We start from the raw sequence: 17,286 nt of genomic DNA, 5'->3' as shown, positions 1-17,286 counted from the left end.
CATCAGAAAGTCAACGTCGTAGAAAGCCACCGTTCCCAAATGCAAAACTGGCCCCTGAGCCTCCAGACCGACCAGCTAGCACGGGAACAAGGTGGGCTGCAAACCTGTTGCTTGGGCAGAACCCACCTTCCTTGGCCATGAGCGCGGTGGGGATTTGCTCTCATCCCTCCCTGACCCACCTGAGTGCTGCCGTCTGGCCCCCTCGGGTTGCAGAGGCAGGCTGGGACCCGGTCCAGGGGCTCGGAAGGAAGGCCCCAGCTCGGGCCCTCTCCTCCCACCCTCCCTCGGGGGCGGGGACAGAAGGGCAGGACAATCAGTTCACCGGCCACCAGCTCAGTTTGCCTCATTCTACAACAGACGCGGCTCCAAGGCTGGTGAACTCTCAGCTGCGCCTGCTCAGAGACCCGGTGGCCGGCCCTGCCCGCCCCCCATCCACCAGAGCAGAAGAAAGAGGCGGCAAATCGAACCCCCTCCCCCAGGCTATAGGGCTCATAATTCGCCTCCATCCTGCACCCGACCGGGGCACACAGGGACCCCGCCTCGTGCCCACCGGCAGAACTCCAGCCAGTGCCCGGTCCCCCTGCACCCAGTGCCCCGCCCCCAGCCGTTTGGCCTGGACTCCCCCCCCCAAACACACACACACACACACACCCTGGCAGACTCACCCTCATCACAGTTGCTCCCGGTGAAGCCAGGACAGCATCTCCACTCCAGCACCGTCACCGTGCGGTAGGACACTTTGTATGTGGGTCTGATCAGAGTCCTGTAACTAACACAAGGGCAGCATCAGGAGAGTGTGAGCGCCCGTCCACCCCCGCCCCCCAGCCCCAGCCCCAGCCCCAGGGCTCTGGGAGCCACCTGGGTAGTGGAGTCCATCATCCCAGCTCTGTGCCCACTGGCTGTGTGGCCCCGGGTAAGTGACCACCCCTCTCTGTGCTGGGTGCGTTATAAAGTCCCTCCCCAGCTCTGCCTTCCTGCAGGTCTCCAAGCGTGGCCACCTAGGGTGGGAAAATGTCAGCCATGGACTGAGCTGCGTTCCCACAACTCATATGTTGAAGCCCCGCCCACCCTGCCACATGACTGTATTTGCATATAAGGTCTTTAGGAGGTAATTAGTTAAATGAGGTCGTTAGGATGGGGCCCTAATTCCTTAGAACTGGTGGCCTTATGAGAAGAGGAAGACACAGAGAGAGAGATCTCTGTGCTCACGCACACACTCAGGAAAGGCCGTGTGAGGACACAGCGAGACGGTGGCCATCTGAGAAAACACATTTCTGTTGTTGAAACCACCCAGCCCGTGATATTTTGCTGCGGCGGCCCGAGCTAAGACACGGACCAAGATCACGAATAAGGGAAAGAAAAATATCAGAACGTGCATGACTTCTAACCACCCCGAAGTTACTGAATTCCAACACTCTTTCCCAGTCATTTCTTCGGTTGATTCATCCAATGAATACGTATGAATACATATGAGCACCAACTACACGGAATCCTGCGGTCACCGACTGATAAAACTGAGTCCCATCCTCGAGAAAATCACAGCCTAGCGGATGATAGAGACACGTCAACGAAAACTCGCAATCCCGATGGTGGGACCCTCGCAGCCCTAGAAAACTCCCACAAAGTGCGGTGGGTCCCACAGTAAAATTTCACACTCCTGCAGTCGTGAACTTTTTCTTGCAAGTAAGCTTGATACTATTTTGCAAAACTCTGAGACATAAAAGAGACCACCAGACCACAACGAGCTATCACCTCGAGCGCGCGCAGAGGTGAGAATGGCTGTCTTCAAAAAGACAAGAAACGGGCGCCTGGGTGGCTCAGTCGCTTAGGCGGCCGACTCTTGGTTTCGGCTCAGGTCATGATCTCACGGTTTGTGGGCTCGAGCCCCGCGTCAGGCTCTGCGCGGACAGCGCAAAGCCTGCTTGGGATTCTTTCTCTCTCCCTCTCTCTGCCGCTCCCCTGCTCACGCCGTCTCCCTCTCTCCCTCTCAAAATAAATAAATAAACTTAAATAATAATAATAAAAAAAAAAAGACAAGAAACAACAAGTGTTGGCGAGGATATGGAGAAGGGGGAGCCCTCACGCATCCCCTCATGTGGGGATGTAAATTGGTGCAGCCACCGTGGAAATTGGTGTGGCAGCTGACAGCTCCCCTAAAAATTAAAAATACAACTCCCATGTGATCCAGCAATTCCACTTCTGGGGATTTAGTCCAAGGAAAACAAAAAAATGAATTCGAGACGCTACCTGCGCCACATGTCCACTGCAGCATGAGGTACAACAGCCAACACAGGGCAACAGCCTAAGCGTCCATCGATAGAGGAGCAGCTAATAAAATGTGGTGCGTATATGTACAAATGAAATATCAGCCATAAAAAGGAAGGAAATCTTGCCATTTGCGGCAACAGGGATGAACCTTGCGGGCGTTATGCTAAGTGAAATACATCAGAGAAAGACAAATACTGTATGATTTCACTTATAGGTGGAATATAAGAAAATGAAAAAAACAGGGTCATACGTACAGAGTACAGACACGATTGCCCGAGTTGGGGCAGAGGAGGGGGGAGCGAAATGGATGGAGGGGGTCAAAAGGTAGAAACTTCCAGTCATAAAATTAACAAGTCTTGGGATGTAATGTACAGCAGGGTGACTACAGTTAATAACACTGAGTAGAATATGGGAAAGTCGCTAAGAGAGTAGATCTTCAAGTTCCCATCCATCTTGGGGTGGAGGGGCACGTGGGTGGTTCGGTCAGTTAAGCATCTGACTCTTGATTTCAGCTCAGGTCACCATCTCACAGTTTGTGGCATCGAGCCCCACGTTGGGCTCCGCACTGACGGTGTGGAGCCCGCTTGGGATATTCTCTCCTTCTCGCTCTCCGCCCTGCCCTGCCTCTCTCCGGTGTGTCCACTCTCTCTCTCTCAAAACGAATGAACAAACTTAAAAAAAAAGGACTAGAAAAATAATTTTTGTAACTGTGTGTGGTGACAGATGTTAGCTAGAATTATCGTGGTGATCATTTGGCAACATATTCAAATATCAAGTCAAACACTATACGTCCGAAACTAACATAATGTTACCACACACACAGACACACACACAACATAGGACCCAATCTCACAAGGGGATAAATTTGGCTTTACTATTCGATTTCCATGCATCATTATAACTTTGCTGCTCGATCTCATTCGCACAACTTCCTCTTGAAAACAGAGCTTCGTGAGTTCACAAAATCCGGATCTGCTGACACCAAGCAACTTAATCGGTGAGTGGGAAAATTATGAATTAATTGGTAGCAGCAGGCGTGACGTTTCGAGATGCCCTGTTGACAGGAAAACACACGAGTCGCGTCTCAAATTTCAGAAATCCTGCACTAAATCTGAACAACCCTGTTACACTAATTTCTCTTAAAAAAAAAAAAAATTCTTCTCGCTCGTGTTTCATGAACGTTCTGGCAAACCAGCTTCCCCCCTGGAGGTGGAAGGGGGGGCAGTGAGGCTGTGTGCAGCCAGGGGCAGGAAACTTCGAATGAGGGGCCAGGAGTCTGCATGCTGGGACCAGGACAGCAGACCCAGACCTTTGGACTCACAACTGCCTCCCGGAAACACTGCCACAGGGCGGTGGGGGTGGTGGGGGGGGCAGGGGGTCTGTAGGTTCTGTAGGTTGTAATAAACACACACACTTACGTGCACACACCCTCTCACGTGTTTTCACACTCACACATGCTCACATGCACGTGCGCTCCCATGCTTTCACACGCTCAACACTCACACCGCCTTCCTGCTGCAGATCTCCCAGCTTGAAGCGAGGCCCAGCCAGGAGAGGGAGGAAGCTTTAATTTAGATAAAAGATGACAGTTTTTAAATCAATTCCTGGAACGAGACTGGTGCTCCTGCTGAGGGGGACCAGCAAAGCTATGGAACCCACCCCCCCACCCCCGCACTCCCCGGGGCAGACGTGCAAGGCAGGAAAAGGGTCGAGTTACTTGCTGCTCGCATCCAGCCAAGCGCAGCGGATGCCACGAACGGGGTGCCTCCTATAACCTCGGCGCCATGGGGTAGTTGGAGCCCTGGGCGGCGGGGACACAAGACCCGGGCTTCGGGCTCTGCCTCAACTCTTGATATGGAGTTGCCCACGTTGCTCATGAGGACTCCATGGAGACCAGGATGAGGGGCGTGAGGCTTTCTGGGAGGGTGCGTATGCAAGGTGCCCAGAGCAGGAGGGGTACACAGATGCTGGCTTTGCAAAATGCAGATCTGACCTCGTTCCTCCTGGCCCACGCCCTTCGGCCGTCCCCACTGCGGTCAGGGGGTCGGCCTGCTTAGCCACGAGTGCTGGCCCTTGCCCTGTGGTGTGCACACACACAATGGAATATCATTCCACCCTCCAGCCTGTGAGCCATCCAAATGCACCAAGCATCCCTCAGTCCACGCCTCGAACGACCACGATGATAACACAAGAATAAATCTTGTAAGAGCTTTGAGTGTTCGCCACGCTCCAGTCACTGTTCCCAGTGTTTTACGTTCGCCAGCTCATAACAATCTCAACGGGTGGATACTGTTACTAATCCTAATTTACAGATGAGGAAACTGAGGCACAGAGAAGTTAAGTAACTTTCTCAAGGTCACGCTGCTACAAGGTGGCAGAAACTACAATTTGTGTTCGTTCGAGGGAACATTTTTCCTCCCTGCACAAGATCTTGATCTCGGGCTCTGAACTAGAGGGAACGCTCACGCTCCAGAGAGGGTGTCTTTCTGCCCTCCGTTCTGTGGACCATGGGCTGGCCTGTCCCACTCCGGGACCAGAAGGAACCAGACGGCCTGTGAAGTCCAGGAGCACCAGTAGGTGGCGCTGCTTCACCAGCCCTCAGGTCTCACCTGACCGCCCTAGGCAGCAGGCAGTGTTCGCAGCCTGGGCACAGGCTGGGCTAGCACCCCCCAGCCCTTCCACTGAGGTCCACTCTGCAAACCCAGTGATCTTTCTAAAACGCAGATCCAATTTCGTGACTGCCCTCTCTCAAAACCTCCCATGGCTCCCACAGACTAAGCTCTTTAGGTCAGTAAAGAAGACGCTCCTACCTTCTATGCTCCCTTCCTCCTGCCTGCCACCATCAGCCAGGGCTCCTACCACCGCTGCACAACCCACTCTTCCTGCCTCTGGGCCTTTGCACATGCAGGCCCCTCTGTCTACCTGCCCTTCCTCCTTTACTCTGCCTGAGATAAATTCCCAAGAGCCTTCAGGGTATGACTCAAATGTCCTGCCCTCCTCTGTGAAGCACCCCCACTCCTGGCCAGCGTCCACAGGCTCCCACCTGAGCCCCCCCACGGCAACTTGCACAGAGACTGGTTTGAACCCGACACTCACCCGTGAACTCAGCAGGTACATGCCAAGAGCCTGCCATGTGCCAGACGATGGGAATGCAAGCACGGGTCCTCTCTGCCACATCAGCACACACGCGATGACGTTATACATTATATAACGTATAAGCACGGGCAGCGCTAAGTGCTTTGAAGCGAAGCAGGGAGTTCATGCCTCGCATTGGAATGGAATGTTTTTATTAAAGTACAATTTACATGCAGTAAAATACATAAATCTAGTGTTTAGCTTAATACTATTTATTTATTTATTGAAGAGAGAGAGAGAGAGAGAGCAAGCAGGGGAGAGGGGCAGAAGGAGAGAGAGAATCTTAAGCAGACTCCATGCCCCGTGTGGAGCCCAACGCGGAGCTCGATCCCATGACCCTGGGATCACGACCTGAGCGGAATCAAGAGTCAGACGCTTAACCGACTGAGTCACCCAGGTGCCCCCCTATATCTTTTGTCTTACTGATAGTAGCCATCTTAACAGGTGTGAGGTGATAATCTCATTGTGGCTTTGATTTGCATTTCCTCTTATCAGTTATTTATTTTATTTTATTTTTTTGTTGTTGTTTATCTATTTTTGAGGGGGGCGGGGGAGGAAGGGGCAGAGAGAGAGGGAGACGCAGAATCCGAAGCAGGCTCCAGGCTCTGAGCTGTCAGCCCAGAGCCCGACGCGGGGCTCGAACTCACCAACCATGAGATCACGACCTGATCTGAAGTCGGACGCCCAACCGACTGAGCTACCCAGGCGCCCCTATCAGTTACTTATTGATGTGACTATAGAAGATGAAGCAGATGAGGCTGTATTTGGGAGGGCTTCATAGACGGGAGGGGCAACTGATACCCAGGAATAGCTTCACGACCATTAGTATAATTGAAAACAGTAGCTGTATTAGGCTCTCCAGAGCAGCTGAACCACTGGCCTACATGGAGACATACAGAAAGAGATTTATTTATAGGAGTTGGCTCACGCAACGATGGAGGCTGAGCGGTCCCATAATCTGCCATCTGCAAGCTGGAGGCCCAGCAAAGCCCGTGGCGTGGCTCCCAGGGAGGCCCAGGGGGCCGAGGGTGTAAGTCCTAGTTCGAGTCCCGAGACCCAAGGACCAGGAGTGCTGATGTCCAAGGGTGCGAGTGGATGGATGTCTCCAGAAGAGAGTAAATGGGCCCTTCCTCTGTCTTTGTGTTCTGTCCAGGCCTTCAATGGATTGGATGACGCTCACCCCCATGGGGGAGGGCAGATTTTCTTTACTCAGCCTACCAGTCCAATGCTGATCTTCTCTGCTCCATAACCTTGATCTTGGACTTCCCAAACTCAAGGACTGTCTATTAAATAAATGTCCCAACTTGCATGCTCTCTTGCTCTCTCCCTCTCTCAAAATAAATAAACTTTAAAAAAAAGATTCTCTATCTCTCCCTCTGTCCCTCTCCCCCTCTCGCTCTCTCCCTCTTTCTCTCTCCTAAAAAAAACGAAAAAGAAAAAGACAAGATACTAAGTGTTGATAAGGATGTGGGGAAGAGGGACCTCTCGTGCACTGTCGGTGGGAATGTAAATTGGTGCAGCCACTGTGGAAAAGCATTTGGAGGTCCCTCAGATTATTAAAAATAGAATTATCATGTGACCCAGCAATCCCCCTTCTGGGTATTTATCCAAAGGAAATCGGATCAGTATCTCAAAGAGGTATCTGCATCCCCATTGTCCACTGCAGCATTATTCACAATAACCAAGACGTAGAAACAACTGGAGTGTCCATCAACAGATGAATGGATAAAGAAATTAGACACACACACACACACACACACACACACACGATAGAATATTATTCAGCCACAAAAAAGGAGGAAATGCCGTATGTGACAACCTGGATGAGCCTGGAGGACATTGTGCTAAGTGAAAAAAGCCAGACACAGAAAGACAAAAATGAATGATCTCGTATACGGAACAACGTCATCGAAAGAGTGGAATTCAGGGGCGGCTGGGGGGCTCAGTTGTTAAGCATGGGGCTTCAGCTCAGGGCACGATCCCACGGCTCATGGGTTGGAGCCCCGGGTCAGGCTCTATGCTGACAGCTCAGAGCCAGGAGCCTGCTTCGGATTCTGTGTCTCTCTCTGCCCCTCCCCCACTCACACTCTGTCCCTCTCACTGTCTCTCAAAAATAAATAAGCATGACAAAAAATGGTTTAATAAAAGTTAAAAAAATTTTTTTAAAAGGGTGGAATTCATAGTAACACAGAATAGAATGGTGGTTAGCAGAGGCTAGGAGGTGGGGGAAAGAGGAAGAGATTGATAAAAGGGTGCAAACTTTTGGTTATAAGACAAATAAGTCTTAGAAACCTAATAAACAATGTGACAACTGTCATAATGTACCATAGGGGCGCCTGGATGGCTCAGTCAGTTAAGCACCCGACTCTTGATTTCGGCTCGGGTCGTGATCTCACGGTTCGTGCGTTCGAGCCCCACATCGGGCTCTGCGCTGACAGCTCGGAGCCTGCTTGGGGTTCTCTCTCTCTCTCACTCTCTCTGCCCCTTGTGTGCGCTCCTTCTCTCTCTCAAAAATAAATAAGCCTTAAAAAGAAATAAGCTTGGGGCGCCTGGGTGGCGCAGTCGGTTAAGCGTCCGACTTCAGCCAGGTCACGATCTCGCGGTCTGTGAGTTCGAGCCCCGCGTCAGGCTCTGGGCTGATGGCTCGGAGCCTGGAGCCTGTTTCCGATTCTGTGTCTCCCTCTCTCTCTGCCCCTCCCCCGTTCATGCTCTGTCTCTCTCTGTCCCAAAAACAAATAAACGTTGAAAAAAAAATTTAAAAAAATAAATAAATAAATAAAAGAAATAAGCTAAATAATCATGACGTATCACAGAGCGGAAGTTCGCTAGGAGAGTAGACACCCAACGTTCTCACCACACACACACAAATGGTACCTGGGGGCCGTGGTGCATGTGCTCTTTAGTTTGCGGTAATCATTTCACAATGTGCACGTGCATCAGAACGTCACCTGTCACACCTTAAAACAGACAGAGTGGCTCTTTGTCAAAACCCGGTCCATCAACAGAAGTACACACAGACACAAACTCACACCGTGTTGAGTGCCTCTGTGAGGTAAGGGGGCAACTATACCTTCTGCAGCTGTTTGAAGACTGTTCCCAAGGGGCAGAGACACCTCCCGCCCCGCTCCCATCCCTCACCCCAGGGAGCAATCCCTTTCAAATCAGATCAGCCCCCAGGCCGCCCCCACAATCAGACAAACAGCAATAATCCCAGCGTTTACTGACTTCGCTGAACCTCTTGAGGTCGGTCTCACTCGGGGACCCCTGTGCTCCTGGAGAGAACCCGGCTAGCCTAGGGCTCCCCAGAAGAGGCTGCACCCCCGCACGGGGCTCGCCCCACCATCCAGGTGGTGGTGGCAGGCCTGTTCCTTGGAGGCGATGTGACGACCCAAGGATGAGGTCCTGGGCGGGGGCCAGGTGGACCCGGGAGCGACCCCCACCACCAGGGCTTTAACGACTCCCGGATGGATGCGGGAGGAAGAGAAACCAGATTAGCCTCTGGGGCGCGATTCTCCCCCAGGTGGAGATGGCCCTCCAGCCTGTTGACTCTGTAGTGCTGCGGTGTCCACTGGAGGGGAGAACGAAGTCCACACCATGGTCCACGAGCCCTGCGTGCTCTGGCCTGGCACCCACCAGGCCCCTGACCCTTAAGTCCCTCGTTCCTGCTTTCCAGCCATACTGGCCTTCCAAATCACTTAAGGGATGCTCGCTCGTGCGTGCTCTCTCTCTCTCTTTCTCTCTGTGTTACCTAGTTAAGGCCCAGTCCCCTCCACCCCCATCTCAAAGGCCCTCTCCTCCAGGAAGCCCTCCTGAGGCCTCTGACCACATCAGCGTTCCCGCCTGTGCCCTGTGTCCCTGTGCCCTGCCTTCATAGCATTTCCCCCAGGTTACAAACTGCATTCCTGACTCATAACTGATGCCTGTGTCTCTGCCACACCACGGGCTCCAGGAGGGCAAGGCCCTTGTCTGTGCCTGGCACGTAGTAAGTGGGCAACACTTTGGACCCACCGACTGCCTGGGGGTCTGGCTCCCGTGACGTGACGGTCCTCCTGGAGCCTGCTGGCCAACAGGCATCCAAGGCCACACAGCTATGGGCACGGGCTGAGGGAGCAGAAGTCGCTCACTGGTCCACAGAAAGTGCTCTCCATACATGCCCACTTTACTGGTGCCAAAACTGGCTCAGAAAAGAAAGAGGGATGGAAGGGAGTTGTATCTGCTGAACACCGGATGCTTGACCCACTGGTCCTGTATCACTGTCCCGTTTTGTGGATGAGGACACAGTCCCCGCCCGAGCTTGTGTGGAGCCCCCAGTCGGCCTGCGCCATCAGGATGTGGACGAGCCCGCTCCCCACGCTAGACTGTATACCCTCCAGGGCCCGTCTTTTCATTGGCTGCCCCCCCCACCTCCCACCCCAATGCATCCAAGAGGTCAGATGGCCTAGCCGAGATCCGGATACAGGGAGGGAGACGCTGCAGATGTGCACAGGGTGGCCCCCGCAAGGACAGCCCAAGCCGCCTTGGCCCGAGGGGATCAAACATGCGGTCAGGCAAGATAAACATGGGGCTTTCTGGCTGCTTTGTTTCTAGTTCACTCCAATGCATCTCTGCCCCTCTGGGAGCTTTGAGTGAGCCCCCACCTCTCTGAGCCCTCTGTGAAGTCTGAGCTGGGATGCCACAGATTCAAAGGTCCCTTCTTACCTTGAAATTCTCCAAACGCAATTTAGAGTCTCCATGGGGTGTCTCCCACCTCACCAGTTCTGGGTTGTTGTTTTTTCCAAGATGACCCAAATTTAGGGACTTCTGACCTCTTCGGATTTGCTCCGTCTGATGGGCGGATCCTGGGGCTTCCCTCACCAGCAAACTCCAGAATACACACTCCCCTGGGGGTCATTACTCAGATATCCACGAGGACTTTGACTCTCCCCCTCTGTGCTCCTCCCATGACAGAGCCCTGAGAGCTCAACCTCCACCAGGTAGGTCCTACCTGCCCACCGCTTGCCCCCCACCCACCCCAGTCCAGCCTCCATCACCACCCTCCCAGCGGGCGGCCATGACCCCTAATGGGAGCCCAGCTCCCACACCCACCCCCCCTCCTCCAGCCTCCGCACAAGCTCCAGTTTTCAAAGCACAAACTTCCTCCATAAACCTGCCCGGCTTCTCTTTAATCTTAGGACACAACCCAAATCCTTCGGATGACCACGTGGACTTCCCAGATCTGGCCGCTATCCACCTTGGCTGCCTCCCCGCTCACCGATCTCTGACCCCTCTGGGGACCCCCAGCAGCATCGGCCTTTGAGCTGATGAACCCCCAGAGCTCCTCGCCGTGTCAGAGCTTGTCACCTACTGTTCCCTCTGCCCGAGACACCCACGAAGTCCGGCACGGCCCCCCAGGCTGGGAAAACGTGCCGCCTCCTCTGGGAGGGCCTCCTTGACCAGCCTGCTCTCAGTCACAACCACCCCACCGCAGGCTGGGTCCCCTCGGTTTATACTGTCATAGAACTCTGACTTGTCTTCCAAACACTTACCACCACCCGTGCATTCATCTGATGCCTGTCCCCTCTACTAAAGCCGCTGGCTGTGCCCCAGGCCTAGCTCAGGGTAGGGCACGTCCTGTGCGCTCAATAAAAATGGGTAGAATGAAAGAAACAATGGACGGCGTACCAGATGGCAACTGCAATGCCAGCCACGACACCACAGCTCCGCAGAGCTGCTCAGGGTGTCGGGTGGGGGGCATCGCTGGAAACTGACGGCCGGCAGGGATGGGGCGGGCAGGGCAGGGCCACTTCCACCGGGAGGGGCCCGAAAAGTCTCCCTACATTGTAGAACGCTTGAGGAAGTTCCGCTGAGCTGAGAAGGCGAGGAGGCAGCCAGCACCAGGAGAGACAGGAGGTGGTTTGGGATGAGATCTGGTGCATTTGGGGAGCAGGCAGGGCGGCTGTGAAAGCCCCCAAAGCCGGCAAGGAGTCTGGCCTGGGCGCGTGGAGACCGCAGTGGCTGATGTTGGCTAGGCCTTCCAGAGCATCTGCTGACCAGCAAAATATGCTCAAGCCCGCCATATACACATATTAACTGGGGCACCCAGGCAACTCGGTCGGTTAAGTGTCCGACTTCGGCTCAGGTCATGATCTCACAGTTTGTGGGTTCGAGCCCCGCATCGGGCCCTGTGCTGACAGCTCAGAGCCTGGAGCCTGCTTGAGTCTCTCTGTCTGTCTCTCTCTCTCTCTCTGTCCCTCCCCTGCTCACTCTCTCTCTCTCTCTCCCTCTCTCAAAAATAAACATTAAAAAAAAATTTAATATATCCATCCATGTTAATTCATACATGTCTGTACATGTGTATTACATGCTGTCTTGGCATATATTAAAAATCAGTAGAGCTGAATTTCACTCTTATTTTATAGATTAAAAAATAATCAGAAGACTTGATATGGTTTACCTCGCCCTCAACAGACAGCCTTGTGCACCAGCTAGGAGACCACCCCTCCCAGCTATGGGGAGGCCACCCAGGGACCGTGGCACCGAGGAGTGTGGTGGTCAGATCTGCCTAGAGACACCCCACCTGTGGCCGCATGTTCTTATGTGGGCAGCCAGGCAGGAAGCTGCCCCCACTGTGAGCAGATGGAGAAGGGTCCCTCAAGAGCCTCTCAGCAAGTACAGAGGGCTGAAGTCACGAGCTCCTCAATGACTACCCTCCGCAAAGGGGGCAGATGTATCCCGTGTTTCCCCAAAGGTGGCCCTGGGTGCACAAGGTCATGTGAAAGGGCATTTGAAGAAAAGGATCCCAGGAGGGGTGAGGTGCCCGTCACTGGAGGTGTGTAAGTGGAGGCCATGGCTCTTTGGCCTCCAAAGGTGGGTGGGGTCCCCAAAGCATCAGGAGGTCCCTCAGTGTGTGCCAGCACAGGGCTATCATCTGGGCATCGCCAGCCCCGAGACCTCACGTGGGGGCGCCGCTGCCCCCCCTCCAACTGGGCACTTTGGCTGCAGGCTCCTGGCCCCACTTCCTTACCAGGGACCACCACGGGGAGGACCAGACTGGGAGGTACCGAGACAGGCTGGAGACTCAACAGGAAATGGGAGTGGGGGTTTCAGAAAGGGAGGCAGGAGATTATTAATCTCTTGATTAATAGCAGCGGGGCCAGTGGGAGGGAAGGGGCTGTCCCACCGCAGTTCCGAGGCGGGAGGAGGGGGTTTCCAGCCTCTGGCCTCCTCCACATCCAAGCTAGTCATTCTTAAGTGCCAGACGCAAGGGACAGCGGGCCCAGCGGGCAGTGTCTTCCGCCCAGGCCTCCCCTTCCACGACAGCCCAGGCCCACGGTCCCCTGGGGAGTCATGGCGGGGGAGAGGGACGCAGCCCAGACGAGCCCCACGCTGCGGGGGTCGGCCTCCCCGAGCTTCTCCATCCACACAGGCTGGCTGAGGAGGAGAGGCGGGGAAGAAAGGCCGTGTTTTAAGAGAGTACTAAGTCCGGGACTTCACAAGGCCTAGCAGGCAGCAGGCAACCCAGCCAGAGGGGGGAGGCCGGCTGGCAGGGGGCTGTCTGTCTGGTGGAGGGGAACGAAGGAGGCCGATGAAGCCCTGGAGAGTTCCGGCAAACCCCTCCGCTCAGCACATCTGGAAAAGGTTGGCTCTAAGGCCATCAAAGAGCTCCGAGGGGCCAGGGAGAAACCAGGCCACGGAAAACTGAACCCCCAGCCCCCTACCTGGAGTCCCTGGGGCTAGGTGTTCCAAATCTGTCCGGCAGACCCCCCCCCACCCCCCCCCACCCCCCACCCCCCCCCCCCCCCCCCCGGGCCTGACCCGCCCCCTCCAGCAGCTGCCCCAGGGGCTCACAGCCAGGGGTCTGGTTTCCACCCCAAAGCAAGACAGGGGTTATATCCTCATTTCCCAGGAAAAGAAGCTGAGGCACAGAGGAGAGGCCTGGCTTGTCCCCTCTGCCTTCCTCTCACAGGGAAGTCTCGGCACTCAACCCCTCGCTGTGGAGCTAGCTAGAGAAGGCGCACCCCCCCCCCCAGGTTATTTCCTCCCCCCTCTCCCCTCCCCCGCACGAGTCCCTAGTGAAATCCCCCCATCCCCGAGATCTCTGCTCCGATGTCATTCCCCCAGGGAAACCCCAGGACCAGGTCTCATATCAGGGACACCACTGCTGTGAGTCTTTGATGGTCCCTCATCGAGGGGTGCTCCCCCGACATACACACACGCAACTTCTGTGAGAGAGGGGCCATGGTTTTTTGCACCCTAGTGCCTGCTCTCAGGTTCTCCATCAGTTCCACACAAACAACTGAACGATGAAACACAAGATCTTAGAACCCTGAAGCAGGGGGTTCCTCCAAGTGAGACCAGGCCTGGCGGCCTGGCAGAGGAATCCCCCTGGCGCTCTCTGCACACCAGCTGCCGACTCACTGGGCGCCTGGCATGGTCCTCTGGGCCTCGTGTTTGTCTGTGAACATTACAGACAGGTACCTCCATCACGCACGTGCACGTGCACACACACACACACACACGCCACAGAGATCCAACGTACGAAAAGTCACAGAATGGGAAAATCCCCACGGGACACAGCTGTATTAAATTTTGTTTTCCTCCAACAAGAAGGTGGATGCGTTCCTTTAATGGACACTGCGGAGCGTCTCAGTGTGCAGGACCTCGCGGTGAGCCCTGGGGATACCGGGGCGGAACATCATGGGCCTGTCGCCGAGGCCCTCGTAAGTTAGTAGAGTTGCCCCCAGTTCAGACCATCTCAGCGTCACATGGGTGAACCCACAGGGGTGACGGCCTCTCCTGCTGTGCCGCTCTGACAAGGCCCCCCTTCCCCTCCTGCTGCAGGCTCGCTGGCTCTGGGCTTCTCGGCGGCCCTCTGCCCTCCTGTGCGGCCACTCTTCCCTCTCTGTGGGACCGTTCCTGGCAGCTCACAGTTTACAACTATGCTCCTGTACCTCCCATCTTAGAAGGAAACAGAGTGCCTGGGTGGCTCAGTTGGTTAGGCCTCCGACTCAATTTAGGCTCAGGTCATGATCTCACAGTCCGTAAGTTCAAGCCCCACGTCAGGCTCCACGCTGATAGCATGGAACCTGCTTGGGATTCTCTCTTATGCCCCTATCTCTCTGCCCCTCCCCTGCTCTCTCTTTCAAAATAAATAAATAAACTTAAAAAAAAAAAAAAGAAAGAAAGAAAAACAAAAGAAACAAGCAAAATCCCTCCCTTGATCCCGTGCTGCCCCCAGCTTCCCAGCCCCATCTATGCTCCCTTCCGGCAAGAACTTCTTGAAACTTCTCGCCTTTCATTTTGCTCCTCTGCCGGAGCCATCATGGCCTCCGTCCCCCACCAGTCCTCAAAACTGCACTTGCCGGGGTCCCAGCCACCCCACATTGCCAATTCTAATGTGTTCTCAGGCCTCATCCTAACAGGTTTCCCAGAGCATTTGGGAGACTTGGGCTCTCCCCCTCTTCTCCTCCCTCCTGAAACTCACCTCCTGGGGCACCTGGTTTCTCTGATCCTCCCTCTGCCCTGGCTGCTCCCTCTCACCTCGTTAGCCAGCCCGTCTTCCTTAGCCTTGCCTCTGAGGTTGGGGTGCCCGGAATGTTCGGGAAGCAGCACCCGTTCTCCATCTGGTCATCCCCAAGTCCACCTCCAATCCTGCAGCTTCAAACACGGTCTACATGCTCTCGATCCTCAATCACGCCACATCTCCTAGGTTCCAACATGCACGCATTGTTACAGTTCAACATGGCGGATACAGTTGATGGTGTGCTATCATTTAATGGGTTTAAGTCTCAGGGATGGTAAGATAACACAGTTCTTCCTACCAATGGCGTCTTAGAATCCATGAAATGCACTATGGCCCGAATCCCAGAATCTTCCTGGTGCCCTGGGCTTTTCACTCAACCTCTTACTTGCCCTCCGCCCTCCATGGATGCCCCATGGGCATCTCAAGCTTCAGTTGGCCAAAACAGAGCTGCCGGCTTCCACCTCTTAGGGCTGACACCCCTGAGTGTCCTCAGCTTAATGAATGGCATGCACAGCCAGCCAGCCGCTCACACCAAACATTTAGGGTTGTTCCCGATTGCTCCCTGCCCTTCCGTGATCAGATTCTTGTTATCTCTGCTTCAAGACACCTCCTGAATCCAGCCACTTCTCTCCACTTCCCCAGCTATTGTCCTAGCGTGAGCCCCCATCACCTAGCAGTTGCCTGTGCCCATTCTCCCCACGACAGCCAGCGATCTTCTCCAAACCTAAACCAGTCCATCTCAGGAACCTCCAGAAAGTTGAGAAAAATCATTCAAAGCAAGCAGAAAAAAGGACGTCGTAGAGATAAGAGCAGAAAGCAATGGAATTGAAAACAGAAAAACAACAGAGAAAAATCAGTGAGACCCAAAGCTGGTTCTCCGGAAAGACCGATGAGATGGCCAAACTCTAGCAAGACTGACAAAGGAAAAACAAGAGAAGACACAAATTATCAATCTCACGAATGAAACAGGTAATATCACTACACATGTAAATGTTAACAGTTTAGAGGAAACGGACCAAGCCATTGAAAAACGCAAATTACCCCATTGAAAAACGCAAATTACCCCGATTCAAGATGAAATAGGTCATTTAAACAGCGCCATAACTATTAAGGAAATTGCATTTGTAGCTTAAAAACTCCTTCAAAAGAAATCACCAGACCCAGATGTTTTCATCAGAGAATTTTACCAAATGTTTAAGAATTAATACCAATTCTACACATCCTCTTCCAGAAAATGCAAGAGGAAGGAGCACATCCTAACTCATTTTATGAGACGTTGATACCGAAGTCAGACAAAGACAGTAGAAAACAAGAAAACCACAGACCAATATCCATCATGGATACAGACATAAACACCCTCAAACAAAATATTAGCAAGTAGAATTCAGCTATATATTTTTTAAAATTATACACCATGGCCAAGTGGGGTTTATTCCAAGGATGCCATGTAGGTTTAATATCCCAAAATGAGTCAACGTAATCACCATATTAAAAATCACATAGGGGCGCCTGGGTGGCTTGGTCTGTTAAAGCATCCGACTTCGGCTCAGGTCATGATCTCACAGTTCATGAGTTCAAGCCCCATGTTGGGCTCTCTGCTCTCAGTACAGAGCCTGCTTCAGGTCCTCTGTCTCCCTCTCTCTCTGCCCCTCCCCAGCTCATGCACGCTCTCCCTCTCTGCCAAAAATAAATACAAATTAATTTTATTTTATTTTTTTTTCAACGTTTATTTATTTTTGGGACAGAGAGAGACAGAGCATGAACGGGGGAGGGGCAGAGAGAGAGGGAGACACAGAATCGGAAACAGGCTCCAGGCTCTGAGCCATCAGCCCAGAGCCTGACGCGGGGCTCGAACTCCCGGACCGCGAGATCGTGACCTGGCTGAAGTCGGACGCTTAACCGACTGCACCACCCAGGCGCCCCTAAAAATTAATTTAAAAAAAAATCACGTAATCATGTCAATCAGTGCAAAAAAATATATTGACAAAAATCAGTGCCCAGGATGAAAACCCTCAGAAAAAAAATGGTAATACAGGGAATTTCCTCAGCTTGATAGAGAACATCCACGAAATCCTTGCAGTTAACATTATACTTACTGGTCAAAGGCTTTCCCCCCGTGGCTGGGAACAAAGCATTCTCTCTGCTCTCTCCACTCTTACCCAGTGAGTGCCGGCAGTTCTGGCCAGAGAAAAGGCAAAGAGAGAAAATGACAGACACACAGATCTGAAATGAGGAAACAAGGCAGTCGCTACTTACAGATGACATGATTGTCTGAAGAAAAAAAGTGTCACGGAATCTACAGAAAAATGCCCAAAGCTAACATACGAACTGAACAGGGTCAGAGGATACAATATAAACACACACAAAGGGGCGCCTGGGTG

The 17,286-nt window shown here is 53.4% G+C and overlaps 1 protein-coding gene across 2 annotated transcripts in view; it reads right to left on the bottom strand.

Moving 5' to 3' along the window:
• Positions 1 to 17,286, bottom strand: part of COL26A1 (collagen type XXVI alpha 1 chain) — a 164,298-nt gene that overhangs the window by 90,471 nt on the left and 56,541 nt on the right. The window contains exon 3 of one of the 2 annotated variants that reach the window (XM_043559775.1): positions 666 to 769. In XM_043559775.1, coding sequence (XP_043415710.1) covers positions 666 to 769 — 104 coding nt within the window. The remainder of the gene's footprint in view (positions 1 to 665; positions 770 to 17,286) is intronic. The other variant, XM_043559776.1, reaches the window with a different exon arrangement.

The sequence above is a fragment of the Prionailurus bengalensis genome, chromosome E3 (genome assembly GCF_016509475.1).
Source record: "Prionailurus bengalensis isolate Pbe53 chromosome E3, Fcat_Pben_1.1_paternal_pri, whole genome shotgun sequence".
NCBI lineage: Eukaryota > Metazoa > Chordata > Mammalia > Carnivora > Felidae > Prionailurus > Prionailurus bengalensis.
The sequence above is the reverse complement of the archived record's forward strand: the minus strand, read 5'-3'. Positions and strand labels throughout refer to the sequence as shown.